The sequence below is a fragment of the Triturus cristatus genome, chromosome 3_1, assembly GCF_964204655.1.
Source record: "Triturus cristatus chromosome 3_1, aTriCri1.1, whole genome shotgun sequence".
Taxonomy (NCBI): Eukaryota; Metazoa; Chordata; class Amphibia; order Caudata; family Salamandridae; genus Triturus; species Triturus cristatus.
Window position 1 is genome coordinate 826,508,436 of NC_140583.1, and position 25,666 is coordinate 826,534,101.

Here is a 25,666-nt window from a genome sequence, read left to right on the forward strand (position 1 = left end):
TCACTAAATTCTCCACCCATCAAATCTGTTCCTGCGTCTCTCCTTCCGTCTCACTCTTTCCCCCCCATCAGGCAGTGAGTCCATCTTTGGTCGACTGATTCATAGAGATCTGCAAACACTACTCAAACCATGGCTTGCCAGGGAAGTGCACTAGTGACCATAGTTGTCCCTCTGAACCCTGACATTCTTCTTGTTCTCGCCCTGACCTTGCCGCATTGTTACACTCTTTGAGACGCTCGATCAGTGCGTATGTGTGTCAGGGTAGCGGCATGCATTGTCACTTTTGTGCTGTGACTGTGTATGCCAATAACTCTTGTCTTTCTGCTGCTTCTCTGTGTCTTACCGGAGCGTTAGAAAAGCTTTTTACTGGTAAAAAGCTAAAGCGATTATCATAGTCGAAACGGTCTCTTTTCATTGAGAAACCTACAAATACAACTACAAATGTTTTTCGTTCAAATTCTACATTACATGTGACTGCAATGCTGGCTTGCTTTGTCTCATGAGTATAATAATGTATATGCTTCCATTTTACTACCACAACTATACTGTAGGGTTTCAGCCGCTCCTGAGTTGTTAAGAATTAACGACATCCAACTATGAAAAGAGAATGTGTGCCTGCATGTCTTTAATCAAAAATATATTAATGGTTGAATGTAAACACGTTTATCGTGCCGAAAAAGGGCTGCTGGCTGTTTTACAAATAAATATTCTTCCAAAGTACGCTCTTTCAAGAAAGGCGCTGCTGCATTCATTTGGGCAGACTTTAAACTTGGGAATGTTAATTATAGTTTGCATGTGGCTGGTTTGTTCCACTCTCTGAAATGCAATTGGTCCAAGACCTGCCTCGCATGCACCATCTGGTTTGTCAAATGTCAACATTTAATTTCTTATTCGTTCTCAGTCGTTCTTCCTGTGTATTTTCCTCCAGAGCGGAGTAAGAGAGAGACAACAAAATGGACGCTACTGTGATCTTGCCCATCTTGAAGAAAAAATTAGCTTATCTCTCAGGTAAGTGATTGAATTTTCGTATTTTCTTGCTGCATTTTAGATCGTGGAGTTCCCCATGTACATTTCCGTATATTCAGCAAAACTCAATAACTTTAACATGGCTTTCGCAGTAGAAGTGACTTTACGAGCGAGTCAACCTCTAGATTGAGGCTTGCCTACAATAAATTGTTTCTTAAGGTACCTTATTGCAGGCAGCTGTGGACCAGACCGGTTTGCAATTATTGCTTCAGTATACACACTAAATTGGTGTCGACCTCATTAAAACCATGTGTTTGGTGCAAGTTTCATGTTTTAATGAGGGTGGATAGGTAACGATATGGAGTTCAACAAAATGATAATTGAAAACTTTGTATGGTAAACAAAATAATTAGAAAATACTGACCTCTGAACTCTGCTGGGCCTTTTCTGTTCTTCAGTGATTTGAAGTTATATAACTAATTTTGCCATGGAAGTGAATTCTCTGCAACGGAAGACAGCTCGCGAAGGGTGGGCCAGATCCATAGAATGTACTTGTGCACAAACCCTAAAAAGAACGTTATCTTTGAAATAGTCCATACATTATTTGACTATCATTTATTAAAATAGTTTGCAGGCTAATGATCTAAAGTAAATCGGTGATTGGCACCTTGGATTCTCACCAATCTACATAAAAAAAAAAAGCTCATGAAACTTTCTCGAAACACGAGGTTCCACCAGGAAAAATGTTTGGGGCATATGTGGCTGTAGATACACATGCTGTTCATACTTCCACCATCTAGTGTTGGGCTCGTATAATTGCAAGTTATTTTTCTTCAAAGAATGTTTTGGAGTCATGCGGATGTGTGACTCCTCCTCTCTGTGATATTGCGCATGGACATTGTAGGAAGCTGGCTATGTATATACTATACCAAAGTAAGGAATAGTGTGTACAGAGTCCAGTGGCTCCCCAAAGGCTTACAGAGGTTAAAGTAGATAATACCTTACTTATTTGTGGTAGTATGGGCAAGCAGTAAGGCTTTATCAGAGGATAGTGTTGAGCATTTATTGTACACTCACTCAAAACTGAACTCTGACCAATTGTTTTGTAGAACAATATTTCTTATTTGTATTTTATTTATAGAACCAAGCAGGACTTGGTATAGGTAAATATAATTGTACTTTTCAAGACAGATTGATAAAAAGCAAGCTGGATGAAGAATGACTTTTCTTACAGGTTTGTAAAAATGTGAAAATACAGTTGTAATTTCTTTTGGATTACTTTTGATTATTTTTCAGGATTACTTTTTCTACTCAGTGTGATATGCCTAGATATCACCCTGGGCATTTCCTGGATAAGAGGTAAGGCAGTTTTTCTCCAAACACAGTTTCTTAGGTTTTCAAACAATTCTCAGCTCTGCACTTCGAACTTTTTACACAGAAAAACAGTTGATGCAGTCCTATGGGAGAAAATCTGGTTATCGGTTTAAAGTAGAGTAATCAGTCTTGGGAGTTGAATATCAGGAGCTAGAACCAGGGTTCCCCCATAGTCAATGATGCCCATAGCGGCACTAGGGCAGCCGGGTGCTGATTGCTGAGGCCCAATGCTATCCAATGGGGGATAGGTGGCCTCCGATTGGTGGCTGCTCACGGGTACGCCACTTGGATGAGGGTGCAAAGCTCCTCGGGTTTAGCTCAGGGCAAAGGGGGATCTGATTTAGCACACAAGTGGCACAGGGGCAGCCAGGTGCAGGGTGCTGATTTAGCATTGGGTGCCCTTTTGTTTTCAATGGGAGTTGCTGGTTTTGGATTTTGGCTGCAGTCTTGGTCCAGGAAGTCTTACCGGAGGAACCAACAGCTGGGCAGGTAAGTTGGAAGACTCGGGGACATAAATGCACCCCAGGTCCTCTTCGCCAAGGCGCAGGGCGGCTGGATACAATGGGGTGGCTTTTGAGGTCGGATTTCACCTTAACGGGTCACTCTCTTGTTGGTGGGGTCTCCGTGCAGAGGCTGCAGGTGACGTCGGGGAGAGGGTGGAGTTGGGAGAGTCAACCAATGGGCTACTGCCCTTAGGGTGACTACACCCTTTGTATGCTCACCCCACGTGGGGGAGTGGGCAAAATCCTTAACACTGATTGGAGAGTGCCTGCCATCTGCAAGATGGTGGGCACTGAAGAGTGGGCTTCACCTCGCCTCCCCCACCTGAGGGGTGGGGTTGGCAGAGGTGGGCACACCTTCTGGGCTGTTCTAATTTTTCCCACCTGTCCTCCGTTGAAAAGGGGATGAGGCAGGAAGGGGCCTGCTCCTGATAGCAGGAAGGGGCCTGCTCCTGATAGCAGGAGAGGCTGGGGGATGTGTTACAAAGGCAGCAAGGCCTTTGAAGCTCCTCTGCCACAGATGGCTCTTCCTGACCTGGGGAAGGTGTGACCACCTCCGCCCAGGAAAGGCTTAGTTTCTGGGCCCAGGGAGCGAAGGCTCCCACCCCAGGGGTCCAGAAACATGTCTTGTGGTGGCAGGCTTGTGTTTATCAGTCAGGGAGCCCACCAGAGGTTGTTCGTATTTCAGGGGGCATCTCTAAGATGCTCTCTGAGTGCATTGTATAATAAATCCCACACTGGCATCAGTGTGGGTTTATTATACTGAGAAGTTTGCTATCAAATTTCCCAGAATTAAGAAAAGCCATTATGGTGCTGTGGAGGTCATTATGACAAACTCCCAGACCATTTCCTCCTTTATGGCTTTACTGCACTGACAATGTCTAAGAATGGACTTAGACACTGTAGGGGTACAGTGCTCATGCAACTGTACCCCCACCAGTGGTAAAGTGCACCCAGCTAGAGGGGTGTCTTACCTATACAATAGGCAGTGGGTTGGAGGCATGGCACCATTTCGATTCTTCACTTTTCTCTGCACCAAAACACACACCCTGCAAAAGTGTGTGTGTGTGTTTTTAAGGTACAGGACCTCAAAGGTTGGCACAATATGTGCTGCAGCCCTTGGAGGTGTCAATTGGGGGTACAAATGTACAGTTTTAGGAAAGAAAACAGGCCCTGGAAACCTGATTTTCAGTGACCCAGGGCACATCAAGTCAAAGTGCATCAGAAATCGGGCAAAAAGGGGAAGGTTACTGCAACAGAAACCCACTTTCCTACAGACATGAATTCCATTGTTAGGTTGTTTTTCTTCCGCTCAGGGGTTTTGAACCATCACAAATACAACTGTACTTGGGGGCAATTCTAAATGCACAGTTAGGGTTTACATACCCAAATACTGTCAGAATTCAAAACATTCAAACACAAATCCAACAGTTTCAAGTAGGTAATCAACTCGCAGTCATGGCACTAATGCACCTTTTAAGCATGATGGCATCCTGCATTGCAGTAGTCCCACATGCACTGCTACATATGTTCCAATGGAATCAGTCACAGGGTCCAATGCACAATCTAGTGTTGGTAGACAGCTGCACACCTCTCTCTCTGCAGTGGTGAAACTCCCAAAACCTTTCCAAGGGGTGGCCTTTTCTAGAACCAGTTCCCCAAGCCATTCTTATAGCGGATGCTTCTCTGACAGGATAGGGAGCATATCTGAAAATTCTAACAATTCAGGGCATATGGGATCCCACTCACCAGGTTCTCCACTTCAGTTACCAAGAGCTTCAAGCTTTTCACCTAGCATTGAAAGTGTTCCTAAGTCACCTGATCAACAAGGTTGTACTGATCCGAAGAGACAACATAACAATCATGTACTGTCTAGAAAAACAAGGGGACTCACTCTCTGCAATTATCACACTTAGCACAAACAATCTGACGCTTGGCAGTACATCACAATATTTATCTCCTGACAGAACATGTACCAGGCACAAGAAATCAAGTTGCAGACCTCCTCAGCAGGACACCGCTACAAATACATGAGTGGGAATTCCACCCCCAAATACTCCAACCATACTTTTTTCGAGTGGGAGTTTCCACTAATAGACTTATTTGCAACCCCAGAAAATGCAAGATGCCCAAACTTTGCGACCAGGTTCCCACACCCACTATCCAAAGGCAATTCCCTATGGATGAACTGGCTCGGGATATTTGCTTGTGCTTTTCCCACTCTCCCACTACTTCCATTTATGGCCAGAAAACTCAGGCAGACATCACTACCCTAGTTTTCATAGCTCCAACCTAGGCTCGGCAACCATGGTTCACTACACTATTAGAACTCTCAAGTTCCTCACGAGAAACTTCCCCTCAACCTGAATCTTCTCACTAAGAACCATGGCAAAATCAGACATCACAATCCCAAGGAGATTAACCTTGCCATATGGCTCCTGGAATTTGGATAGCTAAACCTTCCACAACAATGTATGGACATTCTTAAGGAAGATCGTAGACCTACAACTAGAAAATGCTACTCCGCTAAATGGAAAAGATTTATACTCTATTGCCAGATGCAAAAAGTTAACCCTTTACAAGCACAAGTACCAACAATTGTTTATCTGTTGCGTCTTCAAACATCAGGCTTATCCTCCATTTCACTATGCCTACACCTTGCTGCCATTGCAGCTTATCTGCAAAATAGACAACATTTGTCCTTATTCAAAATACCAGTCATTAAAGCATTCATGGAGGGACTTAAGAGTAATTCCCCCTAAACTCACACCAGCATGGAATTTAAACATTGTGCTAACAAGGCTCATGGGGCCTCCATTTGAGCCACTGCATTCATGCCAACTCCCATACTTATCTTTGGAAGTAGCATTCTTAATAGCTATCACTTGATTCGGACGTTTCAGTGAGCTCCAGGCACTAACCTTAGTAGAACCATTCTTCCAACTCCATAGAGACAGAGTTGTGCTCAGAACAAACACAAAATGTCTCCCCAAGGTAGACTCTCCCTTCCATATTAATCAATCAATAATATTACCGATCTTCTTTCCACAACCTGATTCAGTTGCAGAAAGACCCCTACATACTCTGGACGTCAAAAGAGCTTTAAAGTATTATATCGACGGAACCAAAACATTTAGGAAAACTAAGCAATAATTTATTGCTTTCTCACCTCCTCACACTGGAAATCCAATTTTAAAAAAAATGGAATTTCTAGGTAGATAGTTAAATGCATTCATATACATATATATTTTTTTGAGTTTTATATAGCGCAAACTAGGCGCTTTATATGAGCACCAGTTTTCATTACAGATGGACTCATTGATTTTTGTTGGAGATTAAGTGATTTGCCCAGTATCACAGGATGTTGAGCGTCGTTGCCAAGACACTTGTTATGCTAAAGTTAAAAGACTTTTACCTGTTCCCCCTAGGGCTTACTCAACTTGTAAAATAGGAGCTTCTATTGCTTTTTTATGGAACATCCCTATTGCTGACATTTGCAAAGCAACAACATCGTCCACACTACACACTTTCACAAAACATTATTGTGTGGATGTTTTAGCACGTAAACAAGCTAATGTTGGACAAGCAGTACTACGCACCCTATTTCAAACAACTACAACCCCTCCTTAGGGAGAGGAACTAGTTTACGGTCTTTGCACAGCATGTGTACCTACAGCCCCACATACCTTGATCTGATTATTTTACTTACCCTGTAAGCAGCTGTTCTTGGCATGTAGTGCTGTAGATTCACATGCGCCCTTCCACCTCCCCAGGCACCTGTGTAGGTCACATTTTACCGCTATACATCACTTTAATTTATTTTAATTGCATGGAGATCACATTACTTACTCTAACTCCATTCTCAGCTGGCTTTGGCAAAGCAGTCTAGCAGTAGTTGATGCCTATGCGCAGTATGACCAAGAGGAGTCACCCATTCTTGTGACTCAAACATTCTTCGAAGAAAAAACACTTGCAATCATCCGAGCCCAACACTAAATGGCAGACCTTTGCACAGCATGTGAATCTACAGCACTACATGCCAAGAACAGATTCTTACAGGGTAAGTAACATAATCCTTTTAGTTATAATGCAGCTGTTGAAATAAAGCCATTGAGTTATGTCTGCTTGATTTTTTGATATTTGAACCTTTACTGCGTCTGTTAATGGAGCATAGTCGGTTATGGCAGAGTGAAAGGGAATTGTAGGGCCACCTCTCCAATAAAATGTGCAGAAGTCTTCTTTCTTCAATAGTGCTTTTTTTAGTGGGTATTTAGGGATAGAAATAGATGTTTATTAGGATAGAAAGCCTTTCTATTTCTTTTTTTTTTGTAGTAGCCATAAAGCAATAACACGCTCCATTATTCACAGAGTGTTTATAAATAAAAATTCTACTTATTTCGTTGTGACTGCCAAAGGGTTAAATTCTGAGGATAGCTTTCACCACAGAAGCTACTAGAGTGAAACTTTCTCCATTCAGTCTTTAGTGTCGCAAACATCTGTCTGATTGGGGCAAACGTGATGTCACGTTCTTCATTTAACAAAAAGGATCCTAAATCCTATCAAACTTTGCAGATTCACGGTTGGCAGAGGAGGTTTTTTCTATAAGTTATGTCCAATAATATGTTGATAGCAGATGTCCAATAATTTGTGACAACAGAAATTTAAGCTAGGGATTTATTTTCTCAGTTATTAATATGCCATAATTAAGCGACACATGATGGCTTGCTTAGACATTTCTCTAGTTTCCGTTTTGCAACCCAGAAGTATCCATAACGGTTTCATAGGCAAGATCAGGCCAGTAATTCCCTTAATAAAACGAAGTGTTCGAGGCATGTGGGCTGCTGAATTCATATCTGTGCATAGATCGCCGCCTAGTGTTGGGTCCGGATGTTTGCACGTTGTTGTCCTGGAAGAGTCTTCGAAGTATCCTTGGATAGGTGACTCCTCCCATGGACTACAGTGCGCATGGGCATCCTCTCCATCCTCAGATTGTTTTTTTCCGCCATTGGGTTCGGATGTGCTATCTTAGCTCAAGTTAGGAAAAACTTTTGTCGAGGCCACAAGGCCTTTAGTTCGCGTCGGTACTGTTTATCGATCGGGTTTCGATACTTTTTGTTAGTTTACTAACTTTCAGCACCGACTTTGTTCGCATTTGCCTGTCCATCGACTCTACTTCGACGATGGAATCCAGGACGCCATTCAAAAGGTGTCCGGTATGCAATGCGAAGTACCCACACATCGACGTCCATCCGGTGTGCAACAAATGCCTTTCGCCGGACCACGACGAATCGACATGTATGGCCTGTGCCCGGTTCCGTTCAAAGAAGACTCTGCGGAATCGTCGAGCGGCGAGGCTCGAAGCGCAGCACGCGGCACCGGCCCCAGCTGACATCTTCGACGAGGCTGACGACGTCGAAGAAGTAGAAGTCTTACCCTCCAGTCCCGTTTCCGAACACGAACACGAACCCGGATCGGACGAGGCCGACGAGTCACTCTTCCACAGAGGTGAAGACGACACCGAGGTAGGAGACGACGAGGAGGCCTTAGGGGCCGAAGAGAGTAGCTCCGATGATGAACAAGGCCTACCTGTTCAGACCGAAATTTCACCAGCGCCACAGACTATGGCTCCGGTCGAGGGATCGCCTTCGGGCCTTACCCGAGACCTATCACGCAGTCCTTCGGCCCCGCCCTCGGGCCCGGCCTCGGACGTTCAGCGGCAGCCATTACCGCTTAAGCCAGCTGGTTTCCCTTCCACGAAACCGAAACCGAAAGCTGCTCAGGTTCCTACGAAACCGAAACTGAAAGTGGCGCTAGTCGGATCGAGGCCTTCAACACCTTCGACGCCAGCGCACCGGGTCGGCACCGACCGCACCAAGAGAGACTTCGGTGCCGAACTCGAGACGGGCGACATGGGAGTCGACAAACGGAAGAAGGTCATCGGCGCCGACAAACCTGCCCGGTTACCGGCGTCGACGCCACCGACACCGAGGGCCGTCCCGCCTGCTACGCCTCGCAGCACTCCCTCGACGACACCAAAACCTCACGTGTCGAAGACGTCGACGGTGATCTCCGCACCTCGACTCGATGCGCCACGGGCGCAGAAGATATCTGCAGCCGCCTCGACGACCCTGGCGGGGGCCACGACCTCTAAGGCGCCCCGAGTACGGCCTGGCGCGATGCCAGGCTGCAGATCCAAGGACGCCCTCCAGGACCCGTCGGGTTCCGGTTCGGCTCCGGCGGTTTCGTCGGTGCCGACCAGCATTACCTTCGGCTTGCCTCCACCCACAATCCCGAAGGCGTTTCAACTCAGGACACAGGTCACCAAAACTGCGGTTACACCTGTCGAGCCGTCTCCGTCACACGTCATCGACGCCGACACTGGCAGGATGATTCTCCACGGCCGAAGGATAACTTCGGAACCGCCATTGGAACCTTTCAGGATCCCGCTAAAGAGGAAGCTGCCTGTGGACTCAGAACCTCTCCTGTATGAACCCTTCTATTCACCCTACCAGGATCCACACCGGGCCTCCCCCACACGCTCCGACACGGATGCATTGGGGGACTACTTGGATGAACAAGTCCCCTACCATGTGGACACGGACCCTGATGACCAGCAGGACCCTGACCAAACTTGGGGCGACCCTGCAGACCCCAGTGCACCTCTTGATGCACAGGACACACAACTATATGGGCCAAAAACATCACCCACAGAGGATACTGCGGCGTTCAACGCTCTGATTGAACGTGCGGCAAACAACCATGATGTACAGCTTCACTCTGATATCATCGAAGATGACTTTCTAATGGACACCTTTGCATCCTCAGAAAGACATGTAAAGACTCTGCCAATGTTGAAGGGGGTCCTCAAGCCAGCCACTGACATTTTCAAGGAACCCACCAGGGCACGAGTGATAAACCCCAGGATCGATAAAAAATACAGATCAGCACCTGGGGATCCTACTTACATCAGAGGCCAATTACCACTCGACTCCATCGTTGTGGCGAATGCCCGCAAGAGGGCACACTCGCAGACAACGGGTGACGCTCCTCCCCCGGACAAAGAGTCCAAGGTGCTAGAGACCTCCGGCAAGCGAGTTGCCGCACAAGCTGCAAACATATGGCGCATAGCTAACACTCAAGCGCTCCTCGCTCGCTACGATAGAGCGCACTATGACACACTGGAGCAACTTCTTCAGCACCTCCCTGACCCCTACAAAGAAGGTGCAGAAATCCTTATCAGAGAGGGACAGCTACTCACAAATGCTGCCATTAAATGTGCACTAGACGCTGCAGACACGGCTGCCAGGGCCATCAACACTAGCGTCATCCTACGACGTCACGCCTGGCTACGTATCTCAGGATTCAAGCCTGAGGTACAAAACAATATACTTAATCAGCCCGTCAACCCCGACTTTTTGTTCGGACCTGAGGTTGACACCACCCTCGAGAAGATAAAAAAGGACACGGACACTGCAAAGTCCATGGGCGCCCTACAAACTCAGTCCTTTCGGAGCGGCTCCTTTCGTCGCCCCGGAAACAAGGGGGCAGGTAGAGGACAGGGGTCACAACAAACATATAACAAGGGTAATACGCAGACCACCTACGATAAGAACACCCGAGGTGGCTATCGTGGCTCCAGTACCAAGGGCAGAGGACGTGGCTACGGCAACACCAGGTCCTCCCCCAAGAACAAGCAGTGACGCCCTCTCCCTTCCTCCCGACCACATAACACCTGTCGGGGGAAGGCTACAACGGTTCCTGTCCACGTGGAACTCCATCACCACGGACAGGTGGGTCAAAGATATTATAAAACACGGTTACTGTCTGGAGTTAACTTCCACTCCACCCACAATACCACCAAGAAACCGTCCTATGTCCTCAGAGCACTTAACGCTCTTACAGCAAGAGGTAGAAAGTATGCTTCTAAAAGGCGCTATCGAGCTCGTACCCATCCACGAGCAGGGCACGGGGGTTTACTCCCTCTACTTCTTAATTCCAAAAAAGGACGGGTCGCTCAGGCCTATATTAGACCTGAGACCCCTGAACCAGTACATTCTTTCAGAGCACTTTCACATGCTCACTCTACAGCAAGTCCTTCCGCTTCTCAAGCAGGGAGACTTCCTAGCATCACTGGACCTCAAGGATGCGTACTTCCACATACCCATCCACCCCTCACACAAAAAATACCTCAGGTTTACTGTTCAGGGGCAGCACTATCAGTTCAAAGTCCTTCCCTTCGGCGTGACAACAGCGCCCAGGGTTTTCACGAAGTGCCTAGCTACGGTGGCAGCACACTTACGGAGGCAGCATATACACGTCTACCCCTACCTAGACGACTGGCTCGTTCAAGCGAAGTCGGCCCAGCAATGTGCAAGCCATATGTCCCGCACCATTCACCTTCTTCACAGTCTGGGATTCTCACTAAATTACCCAAAGTCCCATCTCCAGCCCGCACACGTACAACAGTACCTGGGCGCGACTATAGACACTCTGGCGGCCTCAGCTCAGCCAAGTTTAGTGAGGATCAACAGCATACAACTGCTGATCTCCAAGTTCAAACCCAATCACTCGCTTCCAGCGCGAGTGTTTATGCAGTTGATAGGCATGATGGCCTCCTGCATCTTCATAGTCCCGCACGCGAGATTACATATGCGCCCACTTCAGGAGTGCCTAGCACGTCAGTGGAATCAGGCTCAAGGACAGTTGAAAGACCTAGTGTTGGTGAGCGGTCGGGCATACAACTCTCTGCATTTGTGGAATCCACAAAACCTTTGCAAGGGCCGACCGTTCCAAGAGCCTGTTCCACAAATAGTACTGACAGCGGACGCGTCTCTCCAGGGATGGGGAGCTCATGTACTACACTACACAGTGCAGGGACTATGGACGACACAACAGAAGAAGATGCACATCAACCTTCTGGAACTGATGGCAATCTTCCTGGCCATGAAGGCTTTCAAAGTACATCTGTGCAACAAGGTCGTGTTGATCCGGACGGACAACATGACCGCAATGTACTACATACAGAAACAGGGAGGGACACACTCTCCACAGTTGTCTCATCTGGCTCAGAGCATGTGGAAGTGGGCCATTCAGAGGAACATGTTCCTCATGGCGGAACACCTCCCCGGCAAGGACAACCAGATGGCGGATCTGCTCAGCAGACACAGCCACCAGATGCACGAGTGGGAGTTACACCCATCAGTACTCCAACCGTACTTCCAGCAGTGGGGTCACCCAGAGATAGACCTATTCGCGACAAGCGAAAACGCAAAATGCCAAAGCTTCGCCGCCAGATTCCCACATCCGCAGTCGCAGGGCAATGCGATATGGATGAACTGGTCCGGCAGATTTGCGTACGCTTTTCCCCCAGCACCGTTGATACCGCTGGTGGCTCGCAAACTCCGACAACACTCCCTGACACTCGTCCTAGTTGCTCCCACGTGGGCACGCCAGCCGTGGTACACCACCTTCCTCGAACTTTCCGTGGTACCGCATCAAAGGCTGCGGATCAAACCCGCGCATTTGACGCAGAACCATGGAGAGGTTCAGCACCCAGATCCGCAACAGCTGAACCTGGCGATCTGGCTCCTGAAGTCCTAGAGTTTGGCTATCTCAATCTGCCACCTGACTGCATGGACATCATCAAGGAGGCCAGGAGACCCACTACAAGAGCTTGCTATGCAGCCAAATGGAAAAGGTTCGTCATTTATTGCGGTAATAATGACATTAACCCGCTGGACGCATCCATCCACGACATCATATGTTACCTCTTACACCTATACCGATGCAATCTGGCGTACACCTCTATACGTGTCCATTTGACCGCAATATCAGCCTATCTGCAAACCAGGCAGCACCTCTCTCTATTCAGAGTGCCTGCCATCAAAGCATTCTTGGAAGGACTCAAACGAGTCATTCCACCTAGTCACCCACCGGCTCCAATGTGGAACCTCAACTTGGTCCTCACACGCCTGATGGGTCCACCCTTTGAACCTCTACACTCATGCGAGATTCAATTCCTTACCTGGAAAGTAGCCTTCCTGGTAGCGATCACTTCCCTAAGAAGAGTTAGTGAACTCCAGGCACTAACCGTTCAAGAGCCATTTATTCAGGTTCACGCCAACAGGGTCGTACTACGTACCAACCCCAAATTCATGCCCAAAGTAATATCGCAGTTCCACATGAACCAGACTATTGAACTGCCCGTTTTCTTCCAAAACCCACAAACTGTTGCAGAGCGGGCATTACATACACTAGATGTACGGAGGGCCCTCATGTACTACATCGACAGGACTAAACCCTTCAGGAAGACAAAACAACTATTCGTTGCCTTTGCCCCACACCACAAAGGTAACGCCATCTCCAAAGCAGGGATAGCCAGATGGATAGTTAAGTGTATTCAAATCTGTTATCAAAAGGCAAAACGCACATTAACTATTCCACCACGAGCCCACTCAACACGCAAGTTGGGGGCTTCCATGGCCTTCCTAGGAAATATTCCCCTGCATGATATATGCAGAGCAGCCACATGGTCCACTACACACACATTTACAAAACACTATTGCGTAGATGTGCAGTCAAAACAGCAGGCAGCTGTAGGACAGGCTGTTCTCAAAACACTTTTTCAGACCGCTGCAGCTGGCACGGGTAGCCGCCGCCAATAGAGGGCACTGCTATGTATTCTATGCACAGATATGAATTCAGCAGCCCACATGCCTCGAACTGAATATGCTACTTACCAGTATGCATCTGTTCTTGGCATGTAGGGCTGCTGACATTCATATCGCCCTCCCTCCTCCCCGGCGCCTGTCGCAGCTGCAGCTCTCAGAATTATTGCAAGCATGGTCATCACTTTCTGTATCTACTCCATCACTGCCACAATGGCGAAAAACAATCTGAGGATGGAGAGGATGCCCATGCGCACTGTAGTCCATGGGAGGAGTCACCTATCCAAGGATACTTCGAAGACTCTTCCAGGACAACAACGTGCAAACATCCGGACCCAACACTAGGCGGCGATCTATGCACAGATATGAATGTCAGCAGCCCTACATGCCAAGAACAGATGCATACTGGTAAGTAGCATATTCAATATCTTTGACGATTTCTGGCTTTTCGGTCAGTTTGATCAGATCCATAAATAATTACCGGTTTGATCACTACACCTCCATAAGCTATCTGACTGGTTATGTTTTTGCTTATGCAATTTGTGTCACATTATATTTTAACTGTCATAGAGTATGTATTAGTCTTCTTTATTTCGGAAGCATTGGCGCTCCAAATCTTCTAGTAAAGAGTTATTTCTTTTTTGGTCGCCTCTTCGCACTTGCTCATGTATGGCAGGCTCTGATGTTTGTCTTGCTGTTCAAAGTCTTTAAATGAATAAGAAACCTATGTATCCCTTGTTCATAAAGACTTCTCCTCTGTCAGCTATCTAAATTCTCCCAGTCTTATTAGAATCTGTGAATCCCAGTGGTGAAGTTGTATGTTTTAACTGTCCTTTTTTCTAACATGAAATTGAGTTTTGCGTTTTTGAAGGATAAATGGGTCATTATAATTAAGGTTCCCTGTTTTCCATTTTTACTGATTTTAACAGATAAATACAGACAGAAATCCATTTGGAAATTGGGTGCTTTTTGAGTGACTCTAAATACACTTTTTTTTTTTTTTTTAAACCTTTATTTTCAAAAGTCAGGACACAGCTATTCAGCCGACAACCCGGAGGTTCGGCAGCATCGATATATAGAAACAGAGCTGCGTCCCCAGTACCATGAAAGGAGAAGTGCAAAGGTTCAATTTTAATTAAACACAAAAACGCACAACAAACCCCAGCAAGGCAAGAACACTGAAAGCCCATGATGAGCCCCCCAGGGGAGGTCGGACCCCACTCATCTAACAGTTACAGTACAAAGTAAAGAGGAAGAAGAGGGACTGTAGAGGCCAAAAAGTCCATAAACCATACTGGGCTGGAAAGAAGGTTAGGAGGAGAGCTGTTCCTCGGGAGGATCCAGATCCGGGGCAAGACATATTCCCCCCCTGTATTGATTCCACCGCCCCCATATGGCGTGCCACTTCCGGGGGCGGCCTCTAGCGCAATAGACCGTCTTTTCCCTTAACATACTCCAGTCCATATTTTCTTTCCACGCGGTCAATGTGGGGGGCCCGCAGAGCCCCACATTCGCGCGATATCTCTCTTAGCAACCATGTTGCCCAGAGTCACTCATTGGGTCTGCGCCGCATTATGATCAGTGGGCCCCCAGACATTCAGTAGACAACACCGCGCTTCCGGCTGCATAGCAATGCCCGTCACCTCCTCCATCACTGCATGGACTCTCCTCCAAAATTCCGTGATGACACCACATTCCCAAATGATATGCAGGAAAGTACCCACCATACCACAACCCCTCCTGCATAGGCCGTCCTCCGAGAATCCCATGTGAACCAGCCTTGGCCCCGTCACATACACTCGATGCAGTATTTTAAGCTGCACCAGCCTCAGACGCGACGGGATCGCTACCTCCTTAGGAGATGAAACAGCAGACTGCCAATCCTCGTCATCCAACTCAAGGCCATCCCTAGCCCACTGGTCCCTCAACCCCAGAAGCATATCCGCCCGGACGTTGATCAGTTTCTTATAGATGAGCGAGATCGTGCTCTCGGGCATATGGCCATCAAGGACCCGGTCCTTCAAAGGAGAGGACTCAGGCACCTTCTCACCCTCTATGAGGACTGATCGGAGGGCGTGACGCACCTGAATATAGCGGAAAAACTCAGATGGCCCCAGCACATACTCCTTCTGCAACTCTTCAAAGGACTTCACCCTCCCCTTAATCAGGACATCTCCGACCCTGGAGATGCCGATCAAGTCCCATTTGTCAAAGCCTTTTGTGTGCCAAAGCCTACCCATTCTCTCAGATTCAAATAGCGGGGTAGCAAGGGTGAGCCTATCCTTCCAGCCCAGCGAGTCAGTTGCCATCTTCCACACTCGCACCGCCACAGCAGTGGGCCCCGTGAGGGACGAGTCCAAGGACCGCGAATACAACGCCCTGTAACAGTTACCACCACGCAGCAACCACCTGTCCATGGCATACCCAGGGCTGAGGGCAGGGCCATAAAACCCATGGTTAATCGCACTCAGCTGGGTGGCCCAATAGTACCGTCGGATGTCTGGGAGCGCAATGCCCCCGTCGTACCATGGAAGCGTCAACTTTGCAATAGCTATTCGCGGCCGCCCATCCCAAAGCAACGTTCGTTGGAGGCCTTCGACCTCCCGAAAGTATTTGGCCGGAACCCAGTCCAAAGTATTCTGCAGTGCGTAGAGGAAGCGGGGAAGCGACATCATTTTGAACAGGGCCGCACGCCCGACGAGGGAGAGCGGCAGCCTCCGCCAGCCCTCCACATCCCGCCTCAGGCGTGCCAGGGGGGGAGCAGGTTCTTCTCATATCGCACCGCAGAGTCCATGGAGATAAAGATCCCCAAATACACGAAGCCCTGCTGAGCGACCTGTATCGAACATGTTCTAGGGATCGGGGGAACCTCGCCACTAAGAACATACAAATATGATTTACTCCAGTTGATAACAAGACCCGAGTTCCTACCAAAAGATGTGAGTACGTCACAGACCACTATAAGTGATTTCTTGGGTGAGGCAAGATACAGCAGGATATCATCGGCATAGAGCGAAATACGGTCCTCGTGTTCAGGCGACCATCTAAGGCCCCATATATCCGGGTGCCAACGTATCCACGCCGCCAGCGGCTCAAGGGCGAGGGCGAACAACAAAGGCGACAGGGGACAACCCTGCCTGGTACCCCTCCCAAGCTGAAACGGAGTCGACGCACGACCATTCACCACCACACTCGCAAGTGGCCCCTCATACAGCAACCTCACCCAACTCACAAAACCGTGGCCAAAGCCGAACTTGGTCAGTACGGCCCACAAATATGCCCATTCCACCGTGTCGAATGCCATCGTGGCGTCAAGAGACGCCACAATAGCCGGTTCACGCAGTGTGTCCGCCCTGGCGATTACGCCATGAAGGCACCGAAGATTTAACGCTGTGTTTCGGTGCGGGATGAAGCCGGATTGATCCGGGTGGACCAGGTCACCGAGTACCCTAATTAATCGGGTCGCCAGGATTTTAGCCAGAATTTTCGGCTCTGCGTTAAGAAGTGAGATAGGCCTATATGAGGCGCACTTATCTCGGGGTTTGCCCTCTTTGTGTATAACCACGATCGTCGCCAGTCGCTGGTCCAACGGGAGGGTCCCACTCCCCCGCGCCTCCATAAACATGGCGCGCAGGTGAGGGGCGACCCTATCCGGAAATAACTTGTACAAATCGACCGGCAAACCGTTCGGTCCCGAGGCCTTACCCGAGTTTAACGCGCGGATAGCCCCCGCCACCTCGTCAACCGTTATGTCACCATCTAGATCTTCCCTATCTATGTCGGAGAGACAGGGCAACTCGAATATCACGGAGGAGGTCAGACGAGTCCTCGGGCGGCCTATCCGACACTGAGGCATAGACCCTACAGAAATATTCCGAGAAACACTGTACAATCCTCTCAGGTTCCACAATCGCCTCTCCCCTCTCTCCCGTCAACTCTGGCACAACTCTATTGACCCGTTCTTTTTTGTCCAGCCAAGCCAGGAGTTTCCCTGCCTTGTCACCAACATCATACAATCGGCCCTGCTGCTCCCTACTGAGGGTCTTAGCGGCGTTCGTCACCAGATCCTTATACTCCGCTTGCTTCAAGCAAAGCTCATGCAGTGAGGACTCTGTAACCTCCTCCTCCAGCGCTCCCTCCAGAGCCGCGATCTCCTCCTCAACCTGCAGAACCTCGCCATCTCTCCGCCGCTTGGCAGCTACTACTAGGGAGAGGGCTTCCCCTCGGAGCACGGTCTTAAATGCTTCCCACAGCGACACTGCCGAGTCCACGGATCCCTGATTATCCTTGAAAAAATTATCTACTTTCTTTACCAGCGCGCTGCGCATCTTGGGGTCTCGAAAATACCACGGGTTGATAGGGGCCACCCTTCCGCCTCCCTCCCGACCCAGATCCAGCCGGATCCAAACTGGCGAGTGGTCAGATATACCACGCGCCATGTGCCTCGCCTCGGAGACCAATGAGGCATGCGCAGCCAGAGTGAGTAGGTAATCAATCCTGGAGAGACTACCATATGCCCCGGAATGGAACGTGTATTGGCTCTGTGTTGGGTGCCGGAGCCTCCAGCAGTCTATCAGGCCAAGCGTGTTTAGGAAGTCTGGGAGCCACCTCTGAGCCCCCCCTGTGTCTCTGGGCGGGTATCTATCCAGCAGGCCAGAGCCAACAGCGTTGAAATCACCTCCCACCACAAGCATACCCCCCGGAAGATCCAGCAGGGCCCTACCCAGATCTGTGAACGTGGAGGCCTGCAGGGCCGGCGGGACATAAACCGAAACTAAAACCAAAGTTCTTCCTTCCCACCGCCCCGCCACCGCCACAAACCTCCCCCTATCATCAACAATGGTGGAGTCCACCTCAAATGGTAGCGAGGCTCTGACTAGGATGCCCACACCCCTGGACCCAGAGGAGAATCCCGAATGTGCTATGAATTTATACCCCTTCCTGTTCAGAGCATAGCACGTATTACCAATAAGGTGCGTCTCCTGCAGCAAGGCAACATCCGGCATTGACCGTTTCAAGAATTGCAAAACAATCCCACGCTTAATGCGATCCCCCAAACCATTAACATTCCAGCTTATAACACTTAAACCCCTACCCCCCATCCTCAAACGTAAAGAGGCCCACCCCACTCCCGAAGAGCCACCATGGAACAGTCCTGGAAAGAATCATCATGCCTTGCAGAAATAAACCCCCCAACAACAAACCCAAAATCCCAGAAACCCCCCCCACCCTGCACCCCTGCGGCAGCTTACAAAGCCCCCCCAACTTGCAGTTTGCCTGTCGCCCTACAAAAACCCCAAAAATCTACAAAAAGTACCCTAAGGGAGGAAAAGAGCACCCCTCGTCCTCCCGCCGCCCTCCGCATTGACTGCACTCTATTCAAGTCTTCAAATATAGCCAAATCGAATCAGACCGGCTCCGAAAAATCAGCCCTGCCCATCCCGGCCACTGTCCCCATCCTCGGCAATGTCCTCCCCCGTCCGTCGTCGGGGCAAAGCGTCCAGCCATTCATCGGCCATAACAGGAGAGTCAAAGAAAAATGTCCGATCTTCGTGCACCACACGTAGTCTGGCAGGGAAGAGCATGGCATACTTCAGATCCCTCTCCCGAAGCCGCCTCTTCACCCCCAGAAAGCCCTGTCTCTGCACCTGCTGGGTGAAGTCAGGGTAGAAATTCACCGACGCGTTCTGGAAGGGGACCGGGCCCGTCACCCTCGATGCTTGCAGGATAGCGTCCCGATCTCGAAAATGAAAGAGCCGAGCGACGATCGGCCTCGGTGGGGCACCCACCTTGGGCCTCCCACCCGGCACTCTATGGGCCCTTTCAACCGCAAAGAACTTTCCAAGACCCTTGGGCTTCAGATGATTAAGCACCAAGTCCTCGACAAGCAGGTCAACCGAAGCCTCATCCGAGGACTCCGGGACCCCGATGACGCGCACGTTGTTGCGCCTGGCCCGGCTCTCAAAATCCTCCAGCCGGCGGGCGGCGAGATCACTCTCGGTCCTCAGCTTACGAACCTCGATCTGCAGTTCCGCGACATCATCGGTGAGGCCCGTGGTCTTGAGGTCCAGGGTCCTAACCCGTTCATTCGTTTTGCCCAAGTCCGCACGGATCAGGTTAACATCCACCAAGATGGCATCCACCTTATGTGCCAGGGCATCAAACTGTCTCCCAATCGAGGTCTGCATCCCTTCGAGCGCGCCCATGACATCCTGTAGTGAGCGCTCCGGGGCCAAAGGCGAGGCCTCCTTCTGGGTATCCGGCGACTGGCTCGACCCACTCGGTGATCCCTTCTGCAGAGCCTAGCGGTCCATACTATTGACTTGGGTATAGGCTCCCCGCCTGGTAGACTTAGGCTTCAGCCGATCCACCTCTGCTTTGCCCGACATGGTTGGTACCAGGCAGGTCGGTTCAGATAAGACGGGTCCCTCTCAATGGAAGGAATCAGGGGTGATCAGTTCTGCAGTGGGCCACCAGAGTAGCCTGCAGAGCGTACATAGGGTAATAAAGCCACCAAGAGCTCTCCAGGGGCAGGGCTGACAAAGGGAGAGAAAGCGAAAGTGAAAGGACGGGGACCTCCGTCCGACAGTTCACACCTCGCCTGGCCGTTGTTGTTCAACTAGAAGTCGGGCATCCTGCCAACTCTAGCTCCTGGCATCCCTCGGAGGTAGGCCGCAAACTTCCGCCAGGCATAAGTCCGGTTCCCGGTGGGCGATCCGACCGCGGATAGCATCAATCGCCTCCCTGACAGGTCATCCACACGATGCCATGCATACCGACAGGATTAGAGACAGGATAGTCGACGGAGGGCGCGAGGGTCTCGGGAGCTCAGAGCTCACGCGGCCATCTTGGTCAAGCGCTAGGCTCCTCCCCTCCCTCTAAATACACTTTGTCATGACTGCCAAGCCAATAACTGTGTGGATTGATAGGTAAGGGGGTTAAAGAAGAAAGACATTTTGGTAAAGAGGCTTAAACAGCGTTAGATATGGACAAGGCTGATGCTGAAATGTGCATATTTTCATATAAGTGCATTGATTTTTCTTCTGCAGGTGTTCATATCACTGAAACCTGGCAGGCATTCAAGCATGACTGCATATTTATTGGTTAAATAAATGCGAAAATATTCCAGGTTCAGCTTTATTTTTTTCACAAACCCCATAATGAATATGGATAAATACAGATAAAGTTGATAAAATGCAGACAGAAATGTCAAAAGAATAAATACCATAAAACCGGGAGCCCTAATTATAATTACACGGTCACCTTAATGTTTGCAGTTCCACCACCTTTCCTATATTGGTCAGTGTATAATTTGCTCCCAAACATGTTTTAATCTTAGATAGCAGCAAGCCATGGCGGGATGCAATGCTTGTGGTGTGGCAGAATGAATTGGAAGTAGAATGCCACCTTTAGTGTGACTGAAATAAATTGCTGAATTGAACAAAGACAAGAGTGCAATGATGGTGGGTAAAATTGCAAAGATTCCTTATGTGGGTGTTCAATGTGGACTGTTGCCAGCTCCTCCAACTAAATCTATTCTTCACCCTCATACTTCTATTCTGGCACTGAGCTGTAGAAGCTTTCACGTCTAATGTTCTGGGCTGAGGAAGTGGCTGCAAAAGTCGGGGCACTCGTAGCAATAGAGATCAAATTTCTAAAATGATCCACAAAATGTGAGGCATCAACATCTTAGACTGAGAGAAGCAGAAAGACCGAAAGTAATTTGATATGTTCAAAGATATCTTTAGATGAACCTGAGCAGATAAGGCGTATGCATAGCCTCTAGGAGGTGGTGTGGACCCATGACTAACCTCCCCTATTTCATGAGCTTGTAGAAAGAGAAGCAGTGCTCCTCATTGCATATTTATTGGAGGGGGATGGGCATTATTGATCCAACACAACCTGTTGTGCTCTGCGTGGAAGGGGATGAGCTGAGAGGGACACCTTTGCCTGGCAAAAACTGCTTCCCTCTGGTAGATGCAAGAAAGCAAATGACAGGGACTAAATCATAGCCCAGACAGACGCTGTCAAAATTGAAGGGTAATGGGAAGGTAAGGAGTCTTGATTCCATTGAAGGGTTCTGGGATCTGAGCCCGTGCAGCAGACCAGTGGAATGACAATCGGTATCTTTGCCTTATCTGTTCGGTTCTATCTCTTTAGCTTCAGGTAGTTAGCCAAAGCTAAGATAACAAAGAAGTGTCTCCTAGCACATCACTCTGGTGTATTTATTTATATTTTAGCCTGTTTATCCAGATTCCATATATGTGTGATGTGAGCTAGCCAGTTAATCGTGCTGCGCTTTATATGTAAATCTAGCAAGGATGTGTAGAACACTTGCCTCATTGCACCATGTGCAAATGCAGAGCTAGTAGTCTGCAATGAACAGCAGATCTCCGTCTAGACTTTTTTATCTGTAAACTGGCGGTATCTGTTTAGTTTCCTTAATTGTTTTTTATGGTTTACAGTATCTGCAGCTTTTCATTTTTACAATATTACTTTAATGAGTAATGTAAAGTTACTTATATCTTACTCCAGAATTTGATTACAATTAGGAAAACTCTCACATGAGCCATTTAGTTTTCTTTTTCCCTTTTTGAAGCACTCTGTAGTTCATGTTGTAAGATCGTATTGCATTTGTGTAAAGATCTGAGATTTGTGAAGAAAGAATGAATATTGCTTTTCTTGCAGGAGGAAAAGACAGACGAAGTGGCCTCATCCTGACCATTCCCCTGTGTTTAGAGCAGACAAGTATGGACGAGTTGAGTGTCACTCTAGACTACCTTCTTGGTATTCCAAGGTGATATACAGTATTTCTATGTTCCTCCCTTTATACTTTGCAGCTGTATTTATTTTCTAATCTAAGCTCTGTGACATAATTTCTAGAAAATTCACAAAACCTTTAATTTACTAACAATAAAGGGCATGTGTTGCTAGTTTCATATTTTCTTTTCTCTTTTTATGGCACTGCTTCCTGATAGGAAACATATTACAGTTATGTGATTCTGGGTTTTAAGGCTTTGAAGGTTTTATTTTTGCCTATTGCCAGCTAAATATGGCATTTAAGATTACATTTTTTTGTTTCTGTCCTTATTTAGATCGAGGGTACCCAGTGTAGCTTCTGGAGGGCGAGCTTCATGCCAGATTTTGAGGATAACTGTTGACTAAGTAAATCAGTTCCATTGAGGTTCATTATATGTGACTGTACCTTATTTGAGTATCCCAAATCTCTGACCTGGACCCTCCCCCTCTAGACCTGCCTTGCACACCCCTAATTTACCTGTACTTTCAAGCGTTTATCCTAGTTGAAACTGGATAAACTGGTGGGCCATATGTTTTTGTGTTGCTTCCTAATTTGTAGGTTTTCTGTTAGTGTTTGTTTCATTGTGTTTTGTTGGCCATGTTATATGCCTTTATGGGAGCATTGTATATTACATTTCAACTGGTACTAATAGTTCAGGTGCAGCTTAAAGATGATCACTATTCCACTACAGTACAAATATGCCCATTCATTCAGTTAACATGCTTCAACTCTGTAACCGAGAAGGATTCTATAAAGTATTGTCAAAACTTCATTTTTCATGAGACAAATCTGTGGCCTATCCGTTGGAGACTTTAATTTGTACCAAAGTGGCCATGGTGAAAGTGAGCTGCTATGCTCCCTTTTTTAATACACAAAGGCAACTTCCAAATTCGCTGATGGAATAAACTATGTTTAAAAAGACCTGGGTTGAGTTTCAGCAGGATTGTTAGGGTCACATTCTCATTGTAGATGTGGAGTTCACTACTTCAGACCTAAGAGTTTCAAACTAAGCAACATGCATTTAATGGCTGAAGGTACTTGCACCCCTGTGTATCTATTTGTGCATCCCTTCACAACACACCACTTCTGTTATTTTAACTTTTCAGCCCTGGGTTAAGGGTTGTATTATGTTTTTGGTTCACATTTTACCTTCAGCTCAAGAAGGGTCTATATTTGTATTCTGTTTAAATGATTAACTATTTACTCTTTTCTTCAGCGATTTTTTTTTTTTTTTTTTTTTTTTTTTTTTTTTTTTTTTTTTTTGTTGTACCACCTACGTAGGATACGTTTTGATTACTGCATGCTTCGCTATTTGAGATATCCTGAGCCCATCCACTTCAGACACTGAAAATAATTCATAGAAAAGTATCTGAAGTGCTTGTTAAAGCTTCTAATTAACATTACTTGACATAAAGATCATTGAGCTCATCTTCCTATGTGTGGTCATGCTTTCTTAGTTGTACAGCAGTATTTCAGTCCTGCTAATAAAAACCAAGAGCAAAGGCTGATGGAGGTCTTACACATATTTGTACTGCCTGCAAGCATTATTTACATTCCACCAAAACCTAAGATTTGTGTTACATATCTTGACCACAATTCATTTGGTAATATCTTGTATGAACAAGATTATCTAATGATTACTGTGGATGCTGTGCCTCTGAATATATCTATAGAGCATCAATTTGGCATAAACCTTTGTATTTGTTGCCCACACATTTTCGAAAAAACATTCTATTATGCTGCTATATATGTTTGAATTCTGCCTCAAAAGCAATGCCTTTGTGTTTGATCTCAAATATAACTGAGAGAATAGGAACAGTAATGGTCACATCATTTGCTCCCATCTTCATGAATCACTATAGAGGATGGCCATAGCAACCAATGGCATGCAAGCAGCAAATGGAGAACATTGTCTTCTGGACAACGTTTATATATAACGTGTTAATCAATTGGAAAGGTACAGGAGAAGATGCAAGAGCAGGTCATCTGTAGCTCTTCCTGCCACTGTTTCTCTATCACCCACATTTCTCCTGTTTCAATGTATATCTTGTTTCCCTCCCACCCTATCTTGTTCTCTGTTGAACCCTCTACCTCTTACTCTCTCCATTTTGACCCTCCTTTTCTTTATCACCCTCCCCTTTCCTCTCTAGCATTAGTTTTTCCTTTCTCTAACTTACTGTGTGCAATTTTATCTTTTAGTGATAAATGCAAAGCCCGAGGATTCACTGTGATAGTGGATGGAAGAAAGTCCCAATGGAACGTTGTGAAGACCGTTGTCTTAATGTTACAGGTAGTGTATATGCGTTTTCTTAACTATTTGGTGGTTAAATCTGTTGAGTAATGTGGCAGTCTAAAGACGTTCGATGAATACAGCCTATTTAAATTGTTCATTGGAACAACTGAGAATTGCACCTGTTAAAACGCATGGTATGCAGATTCTTGTAGAATCTGACAATCTGTGGTTTAAAAAGAAGCTGAAATGATTATATTGTAGTATATTGCTAAGTGGAGGCTTATCCTGTTTTTCCTTTTCAGTTAACACAGCCCATGCTTTATTGCCTAAAATATCCACAAAGTAGTTTTATATTTGTGTAGCAATGAATTAGGCCTCTTTTTATGCTTTTCAACTTAAGGAAAAAGAAGCTTCTGTCAGAAGACTGGTCATTCTCTACTAATGCAGAGAACATTCCAGAGCTGCCTCAGATTTGGCTGCAGATGCATAGTCCCCAAAGGAAAAACCAAGGGCGGCTACTGCTGACACTATAAGCACAGTTCGAGTCTACCTTGAACCCTCTTCTGAAAAAAAGAGAAGAAACAAGCCCATTCATAGCACTCCTTGTCTCGGTTGACGGTTGTATGTGATTTTATAGAAAAACAATTTTATGGAATACCATTACTGAGAAACCATTTCATCTGAACTGTTTAATGGAAATTTGAGGGATGAATGTCATTTACTCTTTCATAGAAACCAATTCATAGACTGTCTTTCTTTTTCGAAATTGGTGTTTGCTTGTTTATTTAAAGAGTGAATACAGTGGTTGCAGGTCTTACATTATTCTTGGAGGGATTTATTTTAGTGCTTTACTTCAGGGGATTTTACTTTGGATTTGTATCTTTTACACTGTCAAACAGTTACTTTGGATGCTTTTAATTTGCTGATCCCTCATTGCCTTTAAACTCCATCAAACCCTGACCTCATCACAACCTCTGAAAACCTGCCTCCCTGCCCCCCTAGAAATCCCTCACCGCTTCAAAACTACACCCATTCCTGACCCCTAACTCCCACCCTTCCCTGACACTAAAAGCTTTTTCTACCTCTAAAATCCACCCATCCCTGATCCCTAAAAAGTCTTCACCAC

General features: G+C 47.1%; 1 protein-coding gene across 2 annotated transcripts in view; it reads left to right on the plus strand.

Annotated features, from left to right (window-relative positions):
- SESTD1 (SEC14 and spectrin domain containing 1) overlaps positions 1-25,666 on the plus strand; it is a 422,952-nt gene that overhangs the window by 44,729 nt on the left and 352,557 nt on the right. For both annotated transcript variants that reach the window (XM_085645200.1, XM_085645201.1), the window contains exons 2-4: positions 929-1,008; positions 22,196-22,304; positions 24,507-24,597. In XM_085645200.1, the coding sequence (XP_085501326.1) occupies positions 954-1,008; positions 22,196-22,304; positions 24,507-24,597 (255 nt within the window). In that variant the 5' untranslated portion in view covers positions 929-953. The remainder of the gene's footprint in view (positions 1-928; positions 1,009-22,195; positions 22,305-24,506; positions 24,598-25,666) is intronic.